The sequence below is a fragment of the Hemiscyllium ocellatum genome, chromosome 16 (assembly GCF_020745735.1).
Source record: "Hemiscyllium ocellatum isolate sHemOce1 chromosome 16, sHemOce1.pat.X.cur, whole genome shotgun sequence".
Taxonomy (NCBI): domain Eukaryota; kingdom Metazoa; phylum Chordata; class Chondrichthyes; order Orectolobiformes; family Hemiscylliidae; genus Hemiscyllium; species Hemiscyllium ocellatum.
The window spans coordinates 9,875,490-9,901,416 of NC_083416.1; the positions used below are offsets into that span (position 1 = coordinate 9,875,490).

The 25,927-nt window shown below is 41.8% G+C and overlaps 1 protein-coding gene across 1 annotated transcript in view; it reads right to left on the reverse strand.

The window, feature by feature from the left end:
* The window catches only part of LOC132823334 (dedicator of cytokinesis protein 2-like), a 717,727-nt gene that overhangs the window by 393,378 nt on the left and 298,422 nt on the right, over positions 1-25,927 (reverse strand). Inside the window, exon 26 of the mRNA XM_060837030.1 lies at positions 24,349-24,494. Coding sequence (XP_060693013.1) covers positions 24,349-24,494 — 146 coding nt within the window. The remainder of the gene's footprint in view (positions 1-24,348; positions 24,495-25,927) is intronic.

Consider the following 25,927-nt stretch of genomic DNA (forward strand, 5'->3'; position numbering starts at 1 on the left):
AACCTCGTCTGTTTTGGCTTGCCATGGCGTTCAAATTCAAACAATATTCATAGAAATCCATTCCCTGATGAGTTACACTTGCCACTTTTCATACAAGTAACTCCTTTTATAATCTTCTGCCTGAAAACATAATTAGTTTCCCTACCCTCACCATTAAGCAACTATCCTCACTCCCCCTTGCAGCCCCTCTCCCCTCCCACAGGGACTCCTTGCCACAGAGAGTCCTTGTGAATACTTAAGATTGAGATGGATAGATTTTTAACCTTTTATAAAATGCCAGTATGTGGGAAGTCGCTGTGCACAAGGGGCTGTTATCCTTCCTAAATTGTAAGTGACTCCTGTTCAAAAATACTTCATTCTGAGACATTCTGAGATTGTGACAGATGCTATATAACACAAGTTGCCTCTTGTACCTACAGTCCAGTCCCTAAGAATTGTACCATTTTTCACTCATGACATTTCCAGCCTTCTTATTGAACTTTAAGGGCTCAGTCAGTTGGATTCAAAAGTGTGGCATTGGAAAAGCACAGCCGGTCAGGCAGCACCCGAGCAGGAGAGTTGACGTTTCAAGCATAAGAACGATGAAGAGCTTATGCTTGAAACATCAACTCTCCTGCCCTCGGCTACTGCCTGACTGGCTGCGCTTTTCCAGCACCACATGATTGACTCTGATCTCCAGCATCTGCAGTCCTCACTTTCTCTCAATCAGTTGGATGCCTGATTTGCAAAACTGAGTGATGCCAGCGCCACGGGTTCAATTCTTGTACCAGCTGAGGTTACTATGAAAGACTTTCCTTCTCTATGTCTCCCTTCATTGAGGCAGCATGATCCTCAGGTGAAACCACCACCAATCATCTTTCTCAAATAAGAAAGCAACCCTAAGATTTTTAATCAGCTCAAGATTTCAATTTATGGTAAAATCAAATTATTACTCAGTAATGTATCAAAGATATTGAATCCTTTAATAGCCTTTCCAGAGTGTCAATGAAGATAAAACTTCAAAGACACCCCATCCACACTGAGATATTTGCTTTTCAAGCTTTTGAAACTCAGCAAAGCATTCATAATTACCTCAGCTGTAATAGCTATCCCTTGTAAATATTAAAAATAAGCTCTATTGAAACTATCCTAGCATACACCAACTGGGCTATCATTCAAAGCACTCGAGTAGACAATGTTTTTTTTAAACTTGAACTGACGGATTTAGCTTGTTTACATTTTCATTTTTAAAGGGCTGCAGATTTAAATAACTATTCAAAGAAGGGCAAATGAGTGACCCTTTGGTTTCATGGCCAGAATGATATCCCTCAATTGACGCCAGTAAAGTAGATTATCTGGTCATAGTCTCATAGAGGTATTCAAAATGGAAACAGGCCCTTCGGCCCAACTCATCCATGCCTATCAACTTTCTAAACTGGCCCATTTTAGTCCCATTTGCTTGCATTCTGTCTATATCTCTCAAAACCATTACAACTATAATGACTTTACTTTTACTTACACCATTGGATTTACCCTAATTATTAATACATATTAAATTGGCAACAGTTTTGATCCAATTAACTCTGTAATTTGGGCTTGTCTAATTAATTGGCCCTGGTATTTACTTGGAGAAGGGGGGTGGAAATTGGATGCTGGGGTGGGAGAATGCTATTTTGCAGACAGACTGCCACCCCTTGTTTGCAGCATGTTTTACACATCCTCCAAACCAACCCACTGGTTTTGGAGGGTGGCATGTTGCAAGTAATTGTGCAAAATGGATAATCCATGAAGCGACCATTAAAAAGAGGGGTGGGATGGGGTGGGGAGCAAAGTCTGCTGATCCGAAGGTGGAATGGCACTTTTCATTCTACAAGGTTGGATGTATAGGGTTTGGGGAGTGGGCTCATCTCCTCATATTAATCCAGGAGTGTTTAGTGCACTTGGCTTCATTGCTGAGACCTTAGATTATAGGAATTGGGATGTCATGTTGAAGTTGTACAGGATGTTGATGAGGCCTCTTCTGGAGGACTGTGTCCAGTTCTGGTTGCCCAGTTATAGGAGCGATATTGTTAAGTTAGAGAGGGTTCAAACGAGGTATATGAGCGTGTTCTTGGGAATGGAAGGTTTGGTAGATAGAAATACACTAGAAAGCCAGGGACGTTTTTTCACTGGAATTTAGAAGGTGACCTTATTGAAGTTTAGTCATGAGGCACTAAGGTAAGGTGAAAGATAAGGATCTTTTCCATAGGTTGGGGGAATTCAAAATGAGGAGTCTTTTTTTTAAAGTGGGAGCAGACCTTTTTACCCAGAAAGAGGTTTGTGGGTGGAATGGCTGCCAGAGAAAGTGATGGATGCAGGTACAGTTACAATATTTTAAAAAACATTTAGATAAGTTCATGAATGGGAAAGGTTTGGAGAGATATGGGGCAAGTGGAGGCAGGTTGGAATAGTTTAGTTTGGGAATGTGGTCAGTGTGGACTGGTTGTACTGAAGAGTCTGCTTCAATGTTGTATGACTCCATGGAGACTGGGAAAAAACTGAATTTTCCAAACCAGTCACAGTTGAAAAGGCTGCAGAAAATCTAATGTACACAACGGTGGGCATTATGTTGATACAGTGGTTCTTGTAGTGGTTCTGTTCGCCGAGCTGGAAGTTTTAGTTGCAAACATTTCGTCCCCTGGCTAGGAGACATCATCAGTGCTGTGGAGCCTCCTGCGAAGCGCTTCTTTGATGTTTCTTCCGGTATTTATAGTGGTCTGTCCTTGCCGCTTCCGGGTGTCAGTTTCAGCTGTCCGCTGTAGTGGTTGGTATATTGGGTCCAGGTCGATGTGTTTGTTGATGGAGTTTGTGGATGAATGCCATGCCTCTAGGAATTCCCTGGCTGTTCTCTGTCTGGCTTGCCCTTCGACTGGGAAAACACTACTACACATCTTTAATGCATTGTCTGAGCTGAGATGTCACCTTTTTGTTTTAAAACTTTAAGTTATCTCAAAAAGACGACATAAAAGAAGTTCTGAGATTTACATATTATTGAACCGAAACATTCTAAAAGATGAAAGGCCGAACAACAATCTGCGTTTGTTCAATATACCATTTCATTTGCATGGCACTGTGTAAATTCTGTGTCTTATGGTTTTATTCTCCACAACCACCTGATGAAGGAGAGGCGCTCCAAAAGCTAGTGCCTCCAAATAAACCTGTTGGACTATCACCAGGTGTTGTTTGATTTTTAACTTTGTCCACCCCAGTCCGACATCACTCCTCCACACTGTTGAGGCACAGAGGTCAGGAGCTGGACATCAACAATATCTGGTGTTCCTCGAGAGGTGGAGAAAAAAATGGACTGCACATTATGGCAGCAAACATCGGGATGTTCTCAGACTCCTGCTGGTGGCTGTGGCTGTGAGAGAAGAGCAGGAACAAATTCAATCCTGACTCCCTAGGTTCCACAACCTGGCTAATGTTCACTGAAGCTGGAACAGTGAGGCAGCATGCACACACCACCCTCTCAGCTGGAATCGCCAAGTTCACCAAGAAAGCCGGAAGAGCATGCTGAAGTGGAAATGAACCAGTTCCTTTTTACAGTGCTACGTTTTTTCATTTAACTGGATTGTTGGCAGGGCATAAATTTAACATTCTACAGACAGCTGGAACAAGTTCAGGGCAAGCATCTCTCGCTGTGTGCTCTCGATATCAGTAATTATAAAAATAATGGTACATTAGTCAGATTGCGGTATATTCTCTCTGCACCTCGGATTTTATTCCTGATGCTTTAGCTCTCAAGTCGTTCACGCTTCACCTACTTCATCACTTGCTGAATGCTGATTGTTTCTAACAGGTGGCCTGTCTGAAACTGTACACAAGATTGATTCTGTTGGTCATTTTCTGACCTACTGCAGGCTGCACAAGGCAGCAAAGCTGCAAAATCCTCCTCTGAAGAGGTTAACTGGATGACATAAAGGGGTTGGGTGCGTTTGAGACCCCATCTTGTTTCATTCTCTGTCCAAGTTCTATTTCATAACTACTTCAATGGGATAACTGTAAAACAATCAGTTGGGAGGTCATGTCACGGCTGTGCAGGACATTGGTTAGGCCCCTTTTGGAATATTGCATGCAATTCTGGTCTCCTTCAGATAGGAAGGATGTTTTTAAACTTAAAAGGGCTCGAAAAATATTTACAAGGATATAGCCAGAGTTGGAGGGTTTGAGCTATGGGAGACACTGAATAGGCTGGGGCTGTTTTCCCTAGTGCATTGGACTCTGAGGAGTGACCTTATAGAGGTCTACAAAATTATGAGGGGCATGGATAGGGTCAATCGCCAGGGTTTTTTTTAACCTGGGGTGTGGAAGTCTAGAACTAGAGGGCATTGGTTTAGGGTGAGAGGGGAAAGATTTAAAAGGGGCATAGGACACTCCTCAGAGTCCAATGCTCTAGGGAAAACAGACCCAGCCTATTCAGTGTCTCCCATTGCTCAAACCCTCCACCTCTGGCTATATCCTTGTAAATATTTTCCCAGCGTATGGAATGAGCTCCCAGAAGAAGTGGTGGAGGCTGGTACGATTACAACATTTAAAAGGCATCTGGATGGGTATATGAATAGGAAGGGTTTAGAGGGATATGGGCTGGGTGCTGGCAGGTGGGACTAGATTAGGTTAGGATATTTGGTCAGCATGAACAAGTTGAACTAAAGAGTCTGTTTCCATGCTGTACATCTCTATGACTCTCTGGCCCTAAGCCCATCAATTTTTCAGACAGTAGGTTAAGTGGGAATGATTCTCTTTGAAAATGCTTCTTTCTGAGTCCTATCCAATGGATTTCACTCCTGGATCAGCTACTCTTTGCATTTTATTTTCAATCGTAAAAAAGAATATGCCAGCAGTAATGTTCTCCATTCCTGGGGCTAGCACATCATGTTCCAGCAGAGTGCTTCAGAGAGCCATAACGTACTGGAACAAGATAACTAATGGAACCTGCTGTGATCTCCATTTGCCCTTGCAGGTTTGGTTTTTAATTGTGTGCGGAACAACGTTTCGAAATGAGGGAACAGATAACTGTGAAAGGAGGAACAGTGAGCACGAGAAGCAACTGTGTCTCTCTCCCTCAGCAATCAGGATTGCCAGAACACAGAAGGAGGTACATTAAGAGTGCACAAATTTAAAGTCAAATCAGGTACAGAAACAGCAATAAATACAGGGAAAAGTTGACTTGTTTAAGAAAGAATTATGAGCAAGATAACAGACGAAAAGGAATGGTATAAAGGGCATCAAACTTTTACAGTTTTAAAATTTCAAACAATTAATTCCTGCAGGAATGAAACTGCGCTTTTGCAGTTTATTAATTTCCAGTCATAGAATGGTGATTGACATCAAGTAAAGCATATTACACCTTCATATAATGAGACATGTTAAGAGTAGACTTAAACTTTCTTTACCTTGCATCTACGGCAGGTACACAGCAAATTTGCACCATTCAATATATTGTAATAGCAAAGCAGACAATGAGATGTCACTTGCATCAAATAAGTAGGGGCTTAACACAAATGGCTATGTTTTGGATATTCACATTAAACTGCATGTTTGTTCCTTGCCTGAATTTTTGTATTGCTTAAATTTAAATAACAGAGAGCAATTTTAGCCTTTTTTGATTATTATTATATGAGACGTGGGCATTACTGTCAACAACAGCATCTGATGCCCATCTTGAATTGATCTTGAGAGGTGGTGATGAGCTGTCTTCCTGAACAGCTAGAGTCCATTTTGTGTCTGCATAATCACAGTGATATTATTCAGGGAGTTTCAGCAGTTGTGCCCAGTGATGGTGAGGGAATGGTTATATTGCTCCAAGTCAGGATGGTGTGTGGCCTGGAGAGGATTTGTAGGTCGTGGTGTTCCCCTGCATCTGCTGCTTCTTGGGAGGGGGGAGGGGTGCGTGCGAGTGAGCAGGTTTGGGGGGATTCGCACAGATGCTGTTTTTGGTGAGTTGCTGCGGTGCATCGTGTAGATGGTGCACATTGCTTCCATTGTGCCACATGGTGCGTGGATGTAATGCTCTATTAATGTCTCAACACACTTAGCAATTTGTGTTATACAATGAGAATGGACAAATAAATTCGAGAATCGATTAGTCCTACTAAAGCTACAAAGGGCAAGAGACGGAGAGGGACATTGGGTAGATTCAGCAAGATTTCACAGTCGATCTCCAGAATATTTGCTGGCTACAATACTTTGGAATTGCAAACAGAACAGGAATACTCATGAAGTAAGGGTTGTAGGTTATTTGGAACATGGAAATGAAGGGCCACAAACGCAGAATCCACTGCAGTGACTTGTCAAAGTTTCTTCACTAGTTTGAAGAACACGAGCATTAAGCATATCACGAAGTCACCATCACTCACAAGTCCCTCTCCAAATCAGAGACAGAAGCAACCTTCTTCTTCACATGGAATTTCCTAATTAACAGAGTAGTGGGAGCAAACACACTAGATTGACAGCAACTGTTCAAACTGAAGTCTCACTGCCAACTTTACAAGTCTACACCTTGGGCTGTGCTATAAATACTAACATTTGTTGGCAACATACATATTACACTAAGGATTCTTTCTTTAAAAAGATGTGTAACAAGCTGCCTGAGTTGAATGTCACTGATCTATGAGTATTCTAGACTGTTATGGACCCGGATTTATAGTAACAATCTATATCAAGAACAATCAGTCATTCTCTGACCGTTAACTTTACTGACACAGGTGGCATTTATTGACCAGCGCTAGTTGCCCTGAGAAACTGGTGGTGGGTTTTCCATACAGATTGCAAGAAGAGATTTCAATGCAACCATGTGTGTGGCCACATTAGCTCAGGAATTAAAGCTGCAATGTTTCTGGACTATGTGGCTCAATGTGACACCTCACAGAGCAGAAATCCTCTAAGCAGCCACGGCATCCCTCCGATGTTGTTTTTTAAAATTCTAATAGCACCTCATGCCATCAGTAGTCATTATTTGTCAGGCTAGGCCAGAGGATCAACTTCCACAGGCATTAATGAAAATGATGCCACCTATGGTAAAAATATAGAGATTATTAATACCATACTTTTCAGTACAGAGAGCCATCCAGACAGTAACAATGAACTTTAAGTCCTTTTGAGTTTTGGTAAAAGAAGACTTATTCTGTTGCAGTATTTTGTCTTCGACTTGTCTGGTGAATTCACAGAAAACAACAAAGTTAGGGGCAAATAACATTTATATTGCATGAGAGGAGGGTACTGATTGGTTGGCAAATGGACTGTAGTCAGTGGAGGCGTTATCAGAGAAAATGTAACAGATAATGATGATTGACTGTTAACTGCCAGGCTTTGCATAGATTTCAAACTCGATAGGTTAATTCTGATTCATCAGGGCATTACCTAATATGTTGAGTTGAAACTGATGCATATGTTCTTCCAAACTTCAAATGTGGCTGTAATGGCCTATATAGCTTCCAGTATACCCAAGTGCTCACACTGCAGGTTTGACTGACAATACTAAACCGGTTATCACTGTAATTTTTTGATTGCTCAGTAAATGTTGTCCAACTGCAGAATCATATTGAATTTTGGACACTGGGCTACTTTGATTGACAGAAGATCTGGTGCAGGTTAGAACAAATATCAATTCATACAGTTCCAATAGATGTCACTTTTAGCACATTTGGAGGGTTGTTATTACAGCTGAGGTTATCATTAATGCTCAGCTGAGTTTCAAAAGTTTCAAAACCATATATCACAGTTGGAGGGAGGGGATATAAGTTCATGTTTTTATTGGCCATTTGAAGAGGCTGTTGTATGATTAGATGTCTTTGATTTGTTCCTGAATAACAAGAGCTTTTAAAACACACAACGTGTCCTTTTTTTACAACAATACTCAAGTTCTGAACTATTTAAATAATTTGCTATTGCACTGATAATCTAATGATTATTGCAAAATGCTTTATCCTTGGTAAGGTGACAGGCCAACAGCATATTATTAGACCAAGGTAACAATAGAAAGGATTTGCTATCTCCATTGTTTGACCACACTGCACTGCATCAATAAACATTCTCATTCCTGTGCAGCTACGTTATATAAATGACAATCCAGTGGTCAAATCTCTGGCATAACATACTGGCCTCAAAGTTCCTCAGTTTGACTCCCACTAAATTTGGAGTGTTGAAATTGTCCTTTCGCACCCTGGCGTGGTTGGAAGAGTGTGGTTAGCCAGATTTACAGTTTCTGGTCATTTCCCAATGTGGCACTTCGTTGAGACAAGCTCAACCTTGATAACCTCCTGTGACCAAGTGTTTGAACCTATCCACGATACACTACCATTTGGTTAAAGAAGGGTGAAGGATACCTGTGTTTCTGGAGCAACTTTCTCAATGTATGTTTGAAGTTCAGGGCATCATTACCTTCTGAAGAGGATCTTCAAGTATTCCAATCTGAGACTTAATAATTATTCAGTGAGATCATTCAGGGGTCACTTTAGTCACTTCATGATTGCCAGGATGGCTGCTCAATCTCTCAATAAAGTGATCTGTCAGGGCTCCCTTTCATATTCCAACATTTCAATGGAACATGCCGTTTTGGTGATTCTTTGGAGAAGTGTATATAGATGGTATTCTCCAAATGAGGTGTGGTTCTTCATCTACAGAAACAAGCCACTGCTCTTAAAATGCTAACTTGATTTACACATCTCAAGCTAACAATAGCCTGGGCAGCAGTGTCTGACTGTCAGACCCAGTGAAGCAAGTGTTCAGTCAGAATCCTTGGTATTTTGTCATGATTACTGTAACCTTCACTTGACTCTCCCGCAGTCATGCCTCATGTCGAACTCCCAGGCTGATCCTTTCCTTCATTTGCCACGCTCAACCATTCCGGCTTCTCCGGGGAAATTCCCTCACCTGAAGCTCAGGTTGATTAACATGGGCACATCATTGGCAATCGCTGGCGGTGCATTCATAATTTATTCTGTGAGCACTGACCGGGCAGATTGAGAGGCAGGTGATGACTTGCATTTCTGTACCAACTTCCATAACCTCAGGAGGTCCAAAAGAGTTTGCAGCCAATGAGATGCTTTTGAAGTGTAGTCATTTTTGGGAAAACTGACTGCCAATTCGTCCACAGCAGGATCCCGCAAACATCAATTTGATAATGAGCATGTAGTCTGTTTTTAAGTGATATTTGAGGAACAAATAGTGATTTGGACTACCAGAGAAAAATGCCTCAGTCCTTCTATGAAAATAAATGCCATGAGATTGGAGAGAAAGAGCTTCATTTTAACATCTTGGACAGATGTACAACACTTTCTAGCAACACAACACACCCTCAGTATTGGACGAGAGCTTCAGCCTAACTTTAAGATTCTGGGGTGGGACTCAAATGCACATTCCTCTGACTCAGAGACAAGGGCATCTGCTGGAAGAGTCTGGTGTCAGTCGAACAAGTGCATAAAATAGAGTGCTAAATTGATTTCTACATATCTGCTCAATTTATTTTTACATGGACATCAATTGATAAGGCCCATAAGGCACCAATTCACGAGCACTACCTTACACCTCTGCTTATGGTAAATTTAACACACAGCTGTCTCCCTGTTGATTTCTCACTAAGCAAGAAGACTGTCTCCTTCCAAACCTAGGTACATTAAGATCAATTATAGAAACCGTATAGTTGCTTCTGCTGAGCTCAGCTAACAAAGGATCGAATCTGAGGCATCCTGCTCTCAATGTCTGTCCATTAGTCACTTCCTGGATAAATTCACTGCACCATCATGAACACGCAGTCCGGTCAGAGTAACAACTTGTAAGCTCTCACAAGCACTTGCTCGTTTACTTCCAATTTATTTGATTAAAGCTTCAGTGCACTTGAACTTTCACTGGGTCTTGATGCATTTTTAGAACAGTTCTGTGAGGTTTAACTGCAAAAGTGAATATTAAAGTGTGATCACTTTGAATGTGATCGCATCCGCTTTGTTATAAAAATTGATGTACATGTTGCAAACAGCCTGGTGAGTCAAATTATTTCTGTGCCTTGCATCCTGACTTTCATAACCACAGTCCACCAATTACAGTGAATATCTCTCCACTGTGCCTAGTTCACAGCCCCTGACAGACAAACTGAACCAGATATTCAGTTTAATGACTCACTCTTCTCTGAAAGGAACAAAAGTCAGTGCTGATTAAAAGGAATTTGGAAGACTAAATGATAACGAATAATTAACAACACCAAAAAATGATATAAGCTCAGGTTATAGATGCGCCAATGACTCTGTTGCATTGCTGTTTTCACATCACAACATTGTACTCGACTAAGTAATGAGGTTGCTGACTGTATCAAATTTTGGCAGTGATGCCTTAAAGACATGTAATAACAAGCTCACAGAATCTGCAGTCCAGGAATATACTATTCAGCCTATTGCATTTGTACTAAAGATATCAAATCTCATCATAGTCCAAACAGCCCATGCTGAATTCTTGAACAAATCCTGATTCAAAATCCAGTTGTTACTGACTCTTGAATCAAATAACAGGCTCTTTCAACACTCATTTAGTCATCTGAAAGACCTCCAGAAAATGTTCCAATAACTTTCCTTATTCCATTGATAAAAGGTTTAAAATCTTTGTTCAGATTATACCCAGTTTCTTGGTAAACCATAGTTTTACCCTTTCTATGATTCCTGCACCCATCCCACAATAGGGTTCTTTACGTTGTGCACTATACTCCAAACATAGCACAGTTCCACATCTTTGCACACAGAATAAGAATACTACTTAATTTATGATTTTAAGAAATATTTGGAATAATATAGATTTTCTTAAAAGCATTTTAAAAGCACTCTTGACCAACAAGGAGACCTTGGAGTGCAGGTTCATAGTTCCTTGAAGATGGAGTCACATATAGAGTCATAGAGTCATAGAGATGTACAGCATGGAAACAGACCCTTCAGTCCAACCCATCCATGCCAACCAGATATCCCAACCCAATCTAATCCCACCAGCCAGCACCCGGCCCATATCCCACCAAACCCTTCCTATTCATATACCCATCCAAATGCCTTTTAAATGTTGCAATTGTACCAGCCTCAACCACTTCCTCTGGCAGCTCATTCCATACACGTGCCACCCTCTGCGTGAAAAAGGTGCCCTGTAGGTCTCTCTTATATCTTTCCCCTCTCACCCTGAACCTATGCCCTCTAGTTCCGGACTCCCCGATCCTGGGGAAAAAAACTTTGCCTATTTACCCTATCCATGACCCTCATAACTTTGCAAACCACCATAAGGTCACCCCTCAGCATCCGACGCTCCAGGGAAAACAGCCCCAGCCTGTTCAGCCTCTCCCTGTAGCTCAGATCCTCCAACCCTGGCAACCTCCTTGTAAATCTTTTCTGAACCCTTTCAAGTTTCACAACATCTTTCCAATAGGAAGGAGACCAGAATTGCATGCAATATTCCAACAGTGGCCTAACCAATGTCCTGTACAGCCACAACATGACCTCTCAACTCCTGTGCTCAATACTCTGACCAATAAAGGAAAGCATACCAAACGCCTTCTTCACTACCCTATCTACCTGCGATTCCACTTTCAAGGAGCTAAAAACATGCACTCCAAGGTCTCTTTCTTCAGTAACACTCCCTAGGACCTTACCATTAAGTGTATAAGTCCTGCTAAGATTTGCATTCCCAAAATCCAGCACCTCGCATTTATCTGAAATAACCTCCATCTGCCACGTCTCAACCCATTGGCCCATCTGGTCAAGATCCTATTGCAATCTGAGGTAACTCTCTTTGCTGTCCACTACACCTCCAATTTTGGTGTCATCTGCAAACTTACTAACTGCACCTCTTATGCTCGCATCCAAATCATTTATGTAAATGACAAGAAGTAGAGGGCCCAGTACCGATCCTTGTGGCACTCCACTGGTCACAGGCTTCCAGTCTGAAAAACAACCCTCCATCACCACCCTCTGTCTTCTACCTTTGAGCCAGTTCTGTATCCAAATGGCTAGTTCTCCCTGTATTCCATGACATCTAACTTTAGATAGACAAGATGGTGAAGAAGGTATTTGGTAGGGTTGCCTTTATTGGTCAGAACACTGAGTATAGGAGTTGGAGGACATTTTGCAGGTCATTGGTTAGGCCATTTTTGGAATACTGCATTCAATTCTGGTCTCCGTGCTATAGGAAAGATGAGACATGAAAACATTCAGAGAAATTTACAAGGCCATCGCCAAGGTTGGAGTGTATGAGCTATAGGGAGAAGCTGAATAGACTGGGACTGTTTTCCCTGGAGCTTCGGAGGCTGAGGAATGACGATATAGAGGTTTTTAAAATCATGACGGGCATGGACAGGGTGAATAGCCAAGGTCTTTTTCTCAGGGGAGGGAGTCAAAACTAGAGGGCATAGGTTTAAGGTGAGAATGGAAGGGCATAACAGGGACCTCAAGGGCAACATTTTCATGCAGAGGGTGAATGGAATGAGCTGCCAGAGGAATTGGTGGAGTGTGGTACAATTAAAACATAGGTACATGAATAGGAAGGCTTGAGAGAGATTTATGCCAAATGCTGGCAAGTGGGACTGGGTTAGGTTAGGATATCTGCTTGGCACAGACGGGTTTGACCAACGTGTCTATTTCCATGTTGTGCATCTCTATGACTCTATTCTCTCATTCTACTAACAATTCTTATCAGGTAAGGTATAATTTCTACCAGTGAGTTTTCTTTTATCAGCTATCATTATTTCCGACTGATCTGTGTTAATCGTATCGCCACCGTGGCACCCAGGCTGGATGGTAGACAATCTCCTGACCCTCAGTTTTACACTTTCCTTTGAGGAAAGTTATGAACAATTGTAAGCTATTCAGCCTTCTTAAACATGTTCTGTCATGCTGCTGGCGATGGCGCGCCCCTATCACAACTTGATTATACGTTGAGATCCATGCAAATGCAGTAACATCCGAAATGTGGCACTGACCACCCATGGTGAAGTTGCATCTCTCATTTGCCAAGCAATGGAAGCAGAGAGAGGCTGGTGTACCATTCACAGCAGTCTAGCTGCATTCAAACAAAGAGGAGAGTTTTAACTGCCTTGATTGGAAACTTAATGCTTCTTGGCAGGCAGCAGGGGTTTTGCCTCCAGCAAGATCAATAGCAGTGGAAATAAGGCAAAGAATCCATATTGCAAATTGCTACAGATTCACTGCTTCCAACTGCCCCTCAGCAGGGCTGGCAAGATTCTGACCTTTGTCTTCCATTTTCTAATGGATTCTGTATTTGGTTGCATTCTTTCTAAGTGTGTGCATGTGGTTAGCTAAGCGAGTCATAGAGGCAAAGAGTCATAGAGATGTACAGCATGAAAACAGACCCTTCGGTGCAACCCGTCCATGCCGACTAGGCATCCCAACCCAATCTAGTCACACCTGCCAGCACCCGGCCTATAACCCTCCAAACCCTTCCTATTCATATACCCATCCAGATGCTTTTTAAATGTTGTAATTGTACCAGCCTCCACCACTTCCTCTGGCAGCTCATTCCATACATGCGCCACCCTCTACTTGAAAAAGTTACCCCTTAGGTCCCCTTTATATATTTCCCCTCTCACCCTAAACCTATGCCCTCTAGTTCTGGACTCGCCCATTCCAGGACTTCGGGACAGGCAGCAGAGGAAAGTGGCCGAGCAGAGGCTGATGGCTAAGTTCGGTACCCATAGGGAGGGCCTCAACCAGGACCTTGGGCTCATGTCACATTACAGGTGATCACCATTGCACTACACACACACACAGATATTCCTACACACACACACTCTCACATACACATGGACACAGGCACACACAGACATGCACACGGACACCCACACACACCCTTATAGGATACGCACACTCCCACACTCACACATGCACTCCCTCACAGACTTAAGACACTCTGCGCTCACTACACACACACACACACACACACACACACACACACACACACACACACACACACACACACACACACACAAAGACCCACATGCACACATATGTTTTGTGGGGTGAATTTGTACTTGCAGAGTTATATTGCACTTTGCTCAAAACCTGCATCCATTCATGTAGAACTCTGAGTTCAAAACCTGCATGAATTTATGTAAAACGCTGTTATCTCACTTATTAGATTAGAATCAATCTAAACATCATGGCATAGACAGAGAACACAGGGGGCTAATACCTTCAACATATTGTCTAGCTATCACTATTGTTAACAGCTAACCCGAAAATTCAACTTTAAAAAGAAGGGTTTTGTGATTTACACATGAAAGAAGTGAAACTATCACTATATTCTAACAGAAGAAAGGCTTAACAGACAATCAATTTTTCAATGTATAATTTCAGTTACATCACACAGTAAATTTTTGCTATAAATTCTGTGTTACGATCAAGCCCTCCGCTATCACCTGATGAAGGAGCATCGCTCCGAAAGCTAGTGTGCTTCCAATTAAACCTGTTGGACTATAACCTGGTGTTGCGTGATTTTTAACTTTGTCCACCCCAGTCCAACACCGGCATCTCCAAATCATGTCTATTTATCCTATCCATGCCCCTTATGGTGCATGAAGACAAAATGCTGCAGATGCTGGAAATTTGAAATAATATAAACAGGAAAAGTTGGAGATATTTGACAGGTGTTGAGAGAAAAACCAAGTTAACGAATGACTCTACTTAAGAATTTCTTGGAATCAAAACCTTAACTGTGTTTTTTCTGTCTCTCTCTCTCCATAATAATTATTGTCCAGCTGTAGTTACCTTGGATAAAATGGAAGACCTTGGTAGATCACATGAGAAGGCAGATAAGTATCAGCAATATTGATGTATGATTGGAGTCACTGTAGACTAGATAAGGACAATGCATTTGTCATGAAATGACAATAGGCTATAGGTAATCACACTGTTTCTAGTCATTGAGGGGTTTATTTCAAGGAGCTATAAACAAGGGATTAATTGTAAAATGTTTAAAAGTCATGGCTGGGCGAGGAGTCTTTACCAAAATGGTGTATGTTATAGTACTTTGGAGTAAAAGAAGACACTGGTTCATGGTAAGAGCATGGACATGAGGAGACTGTTGAGCTATAGCTGCCTCATGGTTCTGTCTAGAATGCTCCCCCTATCGCACTGCCTGCAGTAAGTGCCTCAGAAAGATTGACAGATTGATTATCAATATTTATGGCCACATTAACGCAATGATTTTAACAAAGTCAGCCATTGGACATCATAGAGCATGGGTTCCCTAAATGGAGCAGTTAATCCAACCAGGGAGCTCTGGCTGACATCAACGGGTAAATGTCAGGGATATTGGAGTCTTGGAGTGCCTGACTCAGTGAGAGGCAGTGCTATTGTCAAAGCTTATGCACTTGTGAATTAGGGGTGACTCAGGATAGGACTGCAACCTCTGAAGAGTTCTTTCAATTTTGACACATCTTCCATTGCTATCAATGCCTGATGTAGGACCTCCTGGTCCAGAGGTTGGGACACTCACGTTAGACTACATGAGCCCTCCTACACAAAAAGTAGTGAGGTTGTAGGATTCAGATCAAAGAGAAACAATGGTGCCTATGTCTATGATTGTTTTTATGCGTAACATGAGCCATGCAGTAGCAGCAATATAGGTTTAAGTCTCAATCATGTGGGAATTGGAGGGGAACCATAAATAATCTCAGTGCTTAGCATCCTTGTCCTTCCAGATTGTGGAAGTTGTGGGTGCTACCAAATAAGTTTTTATGACTTGCTGAAGCACAAGACTTTGACAGCCCTCGAGGGGAGGTTGTACCAGAGGGTTGGTCCAGATGCATGAAACACACCTTTGACATGCCAGTTGTATATTTGACCATTCCAGCTGCAATATAAAAATCATTGTACTTGAGTACAATCTCCAATCATGGCTGGTAAATGATTGTCACACATCATGGCTGAAGATGACTTTGAGGAGCTGGATGGGGGGAGGGGAGGGGGGGGGGGGGGGTTAACTGTCAGTGCTGTAGAATAATGCACTTACTACAAGGCACTTGATAGGACTCAGCATTCCCAAGCTGGAGAGGGAAGGGAGGAAATGAACAAGATTCTTTAGTTCAGCAAAGAGGAACAATGGCCAAGTTATCATATACATTGAGTCATACAGTCATAGAGATGTACAGCACAGAAATAGACCCTTCGGTCCAACTTGTCCACACCAATCAGATATCCTAACTTAATCTCGTCCCATTTGCCAGCACTTGGCTCTTATCCCTCTAAGCCTTTCCTGTTCATATACCCATCCAGATGCCTCTTCAATGTTATAATTGTACCAGTCTCCACCTCTTTTGACCCATTCTATTGTTAAATTCTCCCAGATGCTCAAGCACTCCTCTCCATTCTGAGCCAGGTAACAGGCATCTGTGTTCTCTACTTAACCGAAAGAGATGGCTCTACCATGTTAAGGAAACAACATAGTCAGAAACCTCAGGGGAAATTAGTGAATGAAACTGGATTTGAAGCTGAGTGAATAAAAACACTTCTGAAAAAACAGATTGACCCGAGATTATTCAAAAATTGGGTAGACAACATTAACCAATTTACTTCATACTAAAATCCATCTGATTTCAGCACAGGTATTAAATCATTCCAACACACTTATATATGAGTCAGCAGGAAAACAACATGCATTGCCTGATCTGAGTTTACAGTCTAATGATTTATAAGCTATAATTTTGACTGTAGTTTTATTTAACAGTGTGTGCGTTGTCTGCATCTTAAAGAAAAGGAAAAAGTTTGCATTTCAGTCATGCCTTTCACAACCTCCAGATTTTCCAAGCACGTTCCACCCATTGAAGTACTTTTAAAGTGTAGCCAGAGTTATAGTGTAAGGGAAAGCCGCAAGGGAATTAAGCAGCAGGGACATTTATCTATGGCAGATAGCACAACCAAGAACATATTGTCCTTAACTACATCCAGAGTGATGAGGTATAGAAAAAATCTTGCCTCATTTTCACCCATTGCCAGAAGATTATTGAAGGCAGAGTGGTAGAAATTGTCTGTATGGACTTCAGCAAGGCATTCCACATCGTAGACTGGTTAGAAAGGTTAGATCACATGGAGTCCATGGGGAGCTAGCCAATTGAATACAAAATTGGCTTGAAGATAGGAAACAGAGAGTGGTGGTGGAGGATTGTTTTTCAGACTGGAGGCCTGTGACAAGCAGAATGTTGCAAGGATCAGAGCTTTTCATCATTTATGTAAACAATTTGGATGCGAATATAGGAGGTAAGGCTAGTAAGTTTGCAGATGACACCAAAATTGGTGATGTAGTGGACAGTGAAGAAGGTTACCTCAGAATACAATGGGACCTTGATCAGATGGGTCAATGGGCCAAGAAGTGGCAGATGGAGTTTAATCTAGATATAATGAGAGGTGCGCCATTTTGATGAGGTAAATCAGGGCAGGACATATACACTTAAGATAGGTCCTGGCGAGAGTTGCTGAACAAAGAGACCTAGGGATGCAGGTTCATGGCTCTTTGCGAGTAGACAGGACAGTGAAGAAGGCGTTTGACATGCTTACCTTCATTGGTCAGTGCATTGAGTATAGGAGTAGGGAGGTCATGTTAAAGCTGTATAAGGCATTGGTTTAGACCATTTTTAGATTGCTGCATTCAATTCCAGACTTCCTGTTAGAAGGAATATGTTATGGAACTTGAAAGGGCTCAGAAAAGATTTACAAGGATGTTGCCAGGGTTGGAGGGTGTGAGTTGTAAGGAAAGGCTGAATAGACTGGGATTATTTTCCCTGGAGCGTCGGAGGCAGAGGGCTGACCTTAAAGAGGTTCATAAAATCATGAGGGACATGGATAGGTTGAATAGCCTAGGTCTTTTTCCCAGGTTAGGGAAGTCCAAAATTTATGGTGTGAGAGGGGCAAGATATAAAAGGGACTTCAGGGGCAACTTTTTCACACAGAGAGGGGTGCATGTTGTGTAATGAGCTGCCAGAGGAAGGGGTGGAGGCTGGTAGAGTAGCAACATTTAAAAAGGCATCTGGATGGGTATATGAATAAGAGGGGTTTAGAGGGATATGGGCCAAGTGCTGGCAAATGGGACTCGGTTAGGTTCGGATATCTGGTAGGCATGGACAAGATGGTCCCAAAGGTCTGTGTCCAAGCTACATAACACTGTGGCCAAATTGTTCACGCCCTTGCCATAAGGTCAACTGTGGTGCAAAAAAATAAGCCAACAGCTTGAGTTCAACCATTTCACTTTCTGTGGTACCTCAGGGAGTCTCTACCTCTTCACCTTGCCCCATGCTTGTGGAATAATTACCCTTAGCTACATCTAACCAAATGTGTCTGCCTCAGAGAGGTGCCTTGGTCCTTTGTGGACTGTGGTTCCTCACATTAAGTCAACACATCATCACCTTCTGCCTAATTAACATTTCAGGGATGTCAAATTTTGATTTCACGAACAAAGGAATTTGAGGCCGTGGTGACTGATTTTGAGATCCCCTTTCTTTGTAAGTAGGTTGGGTGAATGAAAGATGCTTGTTAAAATCTATCAGAGGCAGTTTTAAAATGTGAAGTTTTAAAGGAAGACTTGCAGGTAGTTGCTAGCCAATTAATCAAATTCAAATTTAATAACATGCACTGCGCTGATTTCAACACAACAAACCAAGTGGCACCCCGTTCATTAGTTTAGCTCTCAGAGCAAGGCCACCATGAATCACTGTTAACCTGCCTCATTTAAAATGTAACTAAAGCTTGACTATTAACTGTTGATTAGCATTAATGGATACATTCTCCATAGTAATGCTCATACCAATCAGAGTCCTTCTGCCAACTAATCAGCATTTTTTCCTCATGCAACATGGTCTTTCTTCCTGAATTGGTATTCTTGTGAATTGTCCTTTATTAGATTATTTACAGCATGGAAACAAGTCCACATTCCCCTACACTAACATTACAGGCAATTTAGCATGGCTAATTCACCTAAGCTGCACATTTTTGGACTGTGGGAGGAAACCAGAGCATGGTATCCAGAGGAAACCCATGCAGACATGGGGAGAATGTGCAAACTCCACACAGTCAGTAGCCTGAGGCGGGAATTGAACCCGGATCTCTGGCGCTGTCAGGACAGCAGTGCTAATCACTGTGCCACCATACCGTCCTGATGAGTGCAAGATGAAAAACTCTGATAAAGTAGGTCTTTCTTCAGCAATATTGCATTTGATGCACTGCCACATTTCTAGCTGATATGCTTTAGATTCCGAATCTTGACACCCTAATTTCCGTAACTTTTAACATCAAGAATCACCCTTTGACTTTGCTGCTTTAACCCTGCCCTTTTTTCCAGTTGAGATTAGGATTCTCACTTCTCCTTTTGCTAGACATGTCCCTATTTAACATGGCTTCTCACGGCAGAGTTCTCAACAGTGATCAATTTTGCATCTAGCCAAAATGAACAGAAAAATCACTTAACAATGGAAGCTGTTGCACTGAATAACCTTTTGTCCCTTGTATTTAGAATCTACACATTCAACATTGTCCATTTTCATTTCCAGCACTTTTTGTTTTCATTCACAAGAATCTGGGCATTTATTGCCAATCCTAATTGCCCAGAGGGCTGCTAAGGGTCAACAACAAGATAGTAGGTCTGGAGTCACATGCATGCCAAACTAGGCAAGGATGATAACTTTCTTCCCTAAGGGACATTAGTGAACACGATAGGGTTTTACCAACAATTGACAACAGATTCAAGGTCATCGTTAGACAGAAGAAGGTTGAGAGGTGACTTAATTGAGACCTACAAGTAATCAGAGAGTTAGATAGGGTGGACAGTGAGAGCCTTTTTCCTCAGATGGTGATGGCTAGCATGAGGGGACATAGCTTTAAATGGAGGGGTGATAGATATAGGACAGATATCAGAGATAGTTTCTTTATTCAGAGAGTAGTTGGGGCGTGGAACGCACTGCCTGCAACAGTATAGACGTGCCAACTTTAAGGGCATTTATGTGATCATTAGATAAATATATAGATGAGAAAGGAATAGTGCAGGACAGATGGACTTCACATTGGGTCCACAGGTCAGCGCAACATCGAGGACCGAAGAGCCTGTACTGCGTTGTAATGTTTTATGTTCTACTGGACTCCTAATTGCAGATTTTTCCTGAACTCACATTCTACCATTTGCCACAATGTGGTTTGAACCGGGTTCCCAGAACATCACTAGGTCTCTGGATTAACAGTCCATCAATAATATCACTGGGCTGTCCTGTCCGCCACTTAAAATATAATTCATATCCTTTATCTGCCCACTGAGTCCATCCAACTCCCTTTTCTTTGGATAATTCCATTTTGGGATTTTTGGATTGATTATAATTTTTAGGATAGACCTATTATGGTTTATCACTTGGTGCCATCAGCAACTTTTTTATTCAACAATTGTCCCTGTTGCTAAATAATTTGTTGTTCATGTCATCTGGGTGATGTAGATATTGTGCCCATTTATTGGCAACTGTAGATGAGGCAGGTCCTAATGGAAACATCCTGCAATAACCACACTCCAAAGTCTTTTCAGAATATGACTGTTACGTCCACAGAGAATGGCATTAACTTTCATCCAACTCAAGACACAGGGAGCTCATGGGATCAACTGCTCAATATGACTCTCCACGGACTTTACTGGAAGGTAAAACGAGATGAGTTCCACATAAAAATTGCACTTGATCCCAACAGAATGTCTTAAACAAATCAAATATTATGAAAGTACATTAACTTGAGACTTTGTGAGAGGTAACACTGAGCAAAGACCATTAATGAGCGAAAGGATGGAAAATGCATGAAGCTCTACCTGTGTAGAAAGAACCTGCAAGTTAATTTTTGTTCCAGTTGTGCTAACATGTTTGCATTTAACTCCATAGCCTGCTACTAATAAAGATCTGTAAGAGCAAATAAATTCTCAATCCAGAAATAATCAACAGAAAACCATCACCTCAAGCTGAACCTGAACTATGTCCTTTTGAAAGATCATGGGTTGCATGGGTAAGAGTATCTCTATCAAACAATTCTGACCTTCAGCAAAGGCATAAAGAGACATTTCAAGCCCCATATTGCGAAGGTATATTAATCAGGCTTCGAGACAGCTCATTGAGAGTGTAACAAGACATTTCTGAGATTAAAATTGAATCCTCAAAGCAAGAATTAATTAATTCCAGAGCCAAATGCCAATGCTTTGATTCAAATAAAAAAAATATGATAAATGTTAGGGAAAGATAAAAATCCTTGAGTCCATTAAAGCTCCCCCTTTAACAGCCCATCCTTCCCAGCTAAATAAACTGGAGTCTAAATTCTGTGCCTTCCTAGTAGGTCAACCCATTCATTATATCTCTCCATTCACTTTTACACAGAACACATATATCTGTTATTGCTAAATGGTGCTGGAGGAGGGAACATTGTTGGCACAGCTCCCATTTCAATTCCCACACAAATTAAAAATGCAGTTCATGTATCCCAATGTTGTAAAAGATGATGGAACTGCTGATGTTGGAGACTGCATTATGCTACACCCAATCTGATGATGTTATATAGCTCTAGACGGAGAATTGAGGAGTCCAGCTCAAATTCTTGATAGGGTCTGAAATGACACCTCTGATTCCTGATCATCTCAGTAATTAAACCTAACTAGCCAACAAAGCTTTAACCTTCTGCTATCAGGCAATGATGTGGAAGTGCCGGTGTCAGACTGGAGTGGACAAAATCAGAAGTTTGGCAGCATCTGTGGAGAGAAATCAGAGCTAACTTTTCAGGTCCAGTGACCCTCCTTCAGAAAACCTGCTCAGAACTGCAAACAAGAAGATAAAACTAATATCTGTAATGAGCATGTTCTCTTCTTATAAACATTGTACAGGATGATGTGATGAACTTTAGAAGAATCACAGGGCTCCACTGGAACATACAAGATCCTAAGGATCTTGATGGGATGCAGATGGGAAAGGTGTTCCTTCTAGAGGGACAATCCAGGGCTAGGGGTCATGTTTTAAAGTAAAGTGCTACCCATTCAAGACAGAGAGAGGAAAAATATTTGGGTTTCTCTTCCTCCAAAGGTCATGGAAAGAGAACTGAACAGAGATCAAAGAACAAAGAAAATTACAACACAAGGACAGGCCCTTTGGCCCTCCAAGCCTGCACTATCCTGATCCTCTATCTAAACCTGTCACCTACTTTCTAAGGGTCTGTATCTCTTTGCTCCCTGCCCATGCATGTATCTGTCTAGATATATCTTAAATGATTCTTTGTGCCCGCCTCTACCACCTCCTTGGCAATGCATTCCAGGCACCCCACCCTCTGCATAAAGAACTTTCCATGCATATCTCCCTTCAACATTTCCCCCCGCCACCTCGAACTTGTGATCCCTAGTAATTGTCACTCCCACTCTGGGAAAAAAAGTTTCTTGCTCTCCACCCTGTCTCTAACTTTTCTTGAATACTTTCAGGCTCAATAAAATTTCAGCAGCTTGATCAATTCTTGTAAGCAACGGGGTGACAGGTTTCAGAGGCTTGGCAGAGGAAGTGCAATGGTGAGAGAGCAGTTTTGAAATCTTTCAGCAACAAAATAGGCTGGAATTTAGCAGAACTCAGCCAAGTGTCAATTTGGGCAAGTTTTGTGGAGGTTCTGTGTGGGACCTAGCCAGTTTTCACACGCTGTTTTCCCAAACCTGCATCATTACTTACACACTACATCCCTACGCCTCCCCGCTTGTCCCATTCCCCCAATCACTACAGGCGGGATGTTCTGACCTCTGTATCCACCAATTGTTCAGTGGCTGCGAAAATTCAACCCAGTGTGTTGCATGAACATTACTAGTCTATGAAAACTGTCAGTTGGATAATTTATTGCTGGGAGTTAAGGTAAGTTAAAAGTGAGGACTGCAGATGCTGGAGATCAGAGCTGAAAATGTTTTGCTGGAAAAGCGCAGCAGGTCAGGCAGCATCCAAAGAGCAGGAGAATCGACGTTTCGGGCATGAGCCCTTCTTCTGAAGGTTTAGGGCTAGGATTTGAGTTAGGGTTAGGGATGGTTTGGGTCAGGGTTACGGCTAGGGTTACGGTTATGGTTAGAGTTAAGGTAGGGTTTGGATCAGGGTTAGGGTGAGTGTTAGGGCTAGGGTTAGGGAGACTTCAGGTCAGGCTTAGAACTAGGGTTAGGGAGTGTTAGGGTCAGGGTTAAGACTAGAGTTAGGACTAGGATTAGGGGGGTTTACATTCAGGGTTAGGGTCAAGGTTAGGGCTCCCCTAACCATATTTCAGAAAGATTTACATTTATGTGTTACCACATCTCAATGCCTCTCAGATAGTCGAAATTGTTTGATGTACAGTGTCTGTGTTCAAGCTAAACATGCAACTATTTAGCTGTGTTGTCCCCAATCTGCAGAATGCATGAGAATAGGAACCTTTTTACATTAGACAGAGTGTCAGTTATTTACTATCGCTAAACTAATTTGTTGCAAACTTATGTTTATTAATTCATATCAATTTACATTGAGTGGTGTTTTAGATACACAGGAATGGGTGTAGACCATTCAGCCCTTCTAGCATCACACGCCATTCAATGAGATCATGGCTGGTCTGTGGCATATGTCCACACAGTTGACTCTGGCCCATATCCCTTTGCTTAGTAAAACATTATCTATCTCAGATTTAAAATTAATTCAGCATCAACAGCCACTTAGAGAAGAATTTAAAACATCTTCCATCCTTTGTGTGTAACAGAGCTTCCAAACATCTCTCCTGAATAGTCTGACTCAAATCTCAGACCATGCCCCTAATTCTAGAGTCACTAACTACCGTGAATAGCTTAACCCTATCTATCCTGTCTTCTTGATTTCTTGAAAACCTGGGTGAATGCTCTGGTGAAATGGGTCCAAATCCCAATACAACGCATCATAAAATGCAAAACTAGTTTTATTAACAATAAGCATGAAACTACTAATGACCGTTGCAAAAAAGCACTCATTCGTTAACATTGTTATCTTTCGGGGAAGGAGCTCTGCCTCCATATTCAGTCTGATTGACATGTGAGTTCAGACCCACAACAATGTGGTTAACCCTATAACAAAGGCAAAATAGTGCAGCTGCCAGAAACCTGAAACAAATACAAAAAGTGCTGGAGTAACTCAACTGGCCTGGCAGCATCCATGGAGAGAATGACTCTTCTTCAGAAGTTAACAGGTTGTTTCTTAGTTGTTTCAGGAAATGGCCTTAGTAAGCTTCTCAGTTAGAGGGTAATTAACGATGCCTATATTCCAAGAAATAATGAATACATACAAAGAATGTCAGAGTTGAGAAGGAAATTATTGAAACCATGATCAGGATCACCTACCACATTCGGCTGACTGAGGACCTCCAGGATGTGATTGAGGAATTCGATGCAGTACTTTAATTCCTGGTTTTGTTGTTTCTCATTCTTCTGATCCAGCTGGGTCTGCAGCTCATCCGTCATCATGGGAAGCAGGATGTCACGGCATTCTGCAAAACAAAAAGTGCGGGTTCTGAGACTCGTTGAGTGCAGGAAGTTTGTTTGAGAATTACTATTGTAATGATGCTGCTCCTTTAACAAGGTTATGTTGTCCTTCAGTTTTTTTCAGAAGGTCTTAAAAACACAGGCTCTGAAAAGCCTGAGTTTGGATGGTTTTAGGGCCAATTTGTGTATACTGCATCATGCAAAAGGCTTTCTCTCTGACATCTCTCCTGTAAGACCCTGTGTTTGGTTTTACCCTTTGTACCAAGGGGTGTTTATGGGGATCATTTCAAGTATCTGGAACAACATTGTTAAGTTGGGATGATCTGTTGGATAGGTTAAGTTATTCAGCATCCTGTTCTCTTTGGTGTGTGTGTCACTCGGTAATCTAGTAAATAAATTCTATTTAGTCTAAAACTGCCTGGTTTGACCAGCTGTATCCCTCCTGGAATATCCGTGTTACACCTGCTTTAAACAACTAGCAAAGTTAGGGTCTGTGCTACTTCCTTGAATTGTTTTGAGGGTATCTGGCCTGATCCATAACAGTATACACACATTGAAATAAATATGCAGAACCAGGAATAAAGAGTTAAGAGATTGCCATCTGTAATCCAACTGAAATATTTTAGTAAAACAATTGCTGTTGTTTCCTGGTGTGACCTTCATCTCATTCCAGTCCCAACCAAGGGGGGCTGTCTTCAGTTTGCCACTGAAGGGAGAACCATGTACTAAATTATACAACAGTCATGGAGAAGACTGAGCATCATTATCTCACGGTAACCTGGAATAGGTTGGAATTTGCCATGGTCTTCAATATCTCATGAACTAATACTTGTTTCTAAAAGTGACATTGATGTCCTATTGAACTAAAATGAGATCACATACAAAACCCCAAGATGGTTCACAATCCTTAAGGCTTCAAGGTTGTATTGGTGAGGGTGGAAGTTTCCACTTGAACACATAACTCCCAATAGAAGGAATATCCACTGGACAGAAGTCTGTAGGAAAATACTTCCCATTTTGAACATTTTTACTTGGCACTCTTCAGTGCTGAAATGTGGCACAATGGCACAGTGGTTAGTGCTTCTGCCTCACAGTGGTATGGACCTAGGTTTAATTTCATCCTCGGGTGACACTGTGAAGTTTGCATATTCTCCCTGTGCCTGCATTGGTTTTCTCCCACAGTTAAGTGAGGTAAGGTGGATTGGTCATGGTAAATTGCCCATAGTGTCCAGGGATATACAAGCTGGGGGTGCGTGGGTCTGGGAGGGATGCCCTTCAGAAGGTTTGTGTGGACTTGATTGGTCAAATGGCCTGCTTCCATACGGTAGGGATTCTATGATGCTCTGTAGTTGGAGTATAAACTGAAATAGGCAGGAATGGAGCATGTTCTAAGGTTCAGATATTTTCTGTTGCCAGGACAGAGGTGTGTGTGGACAAT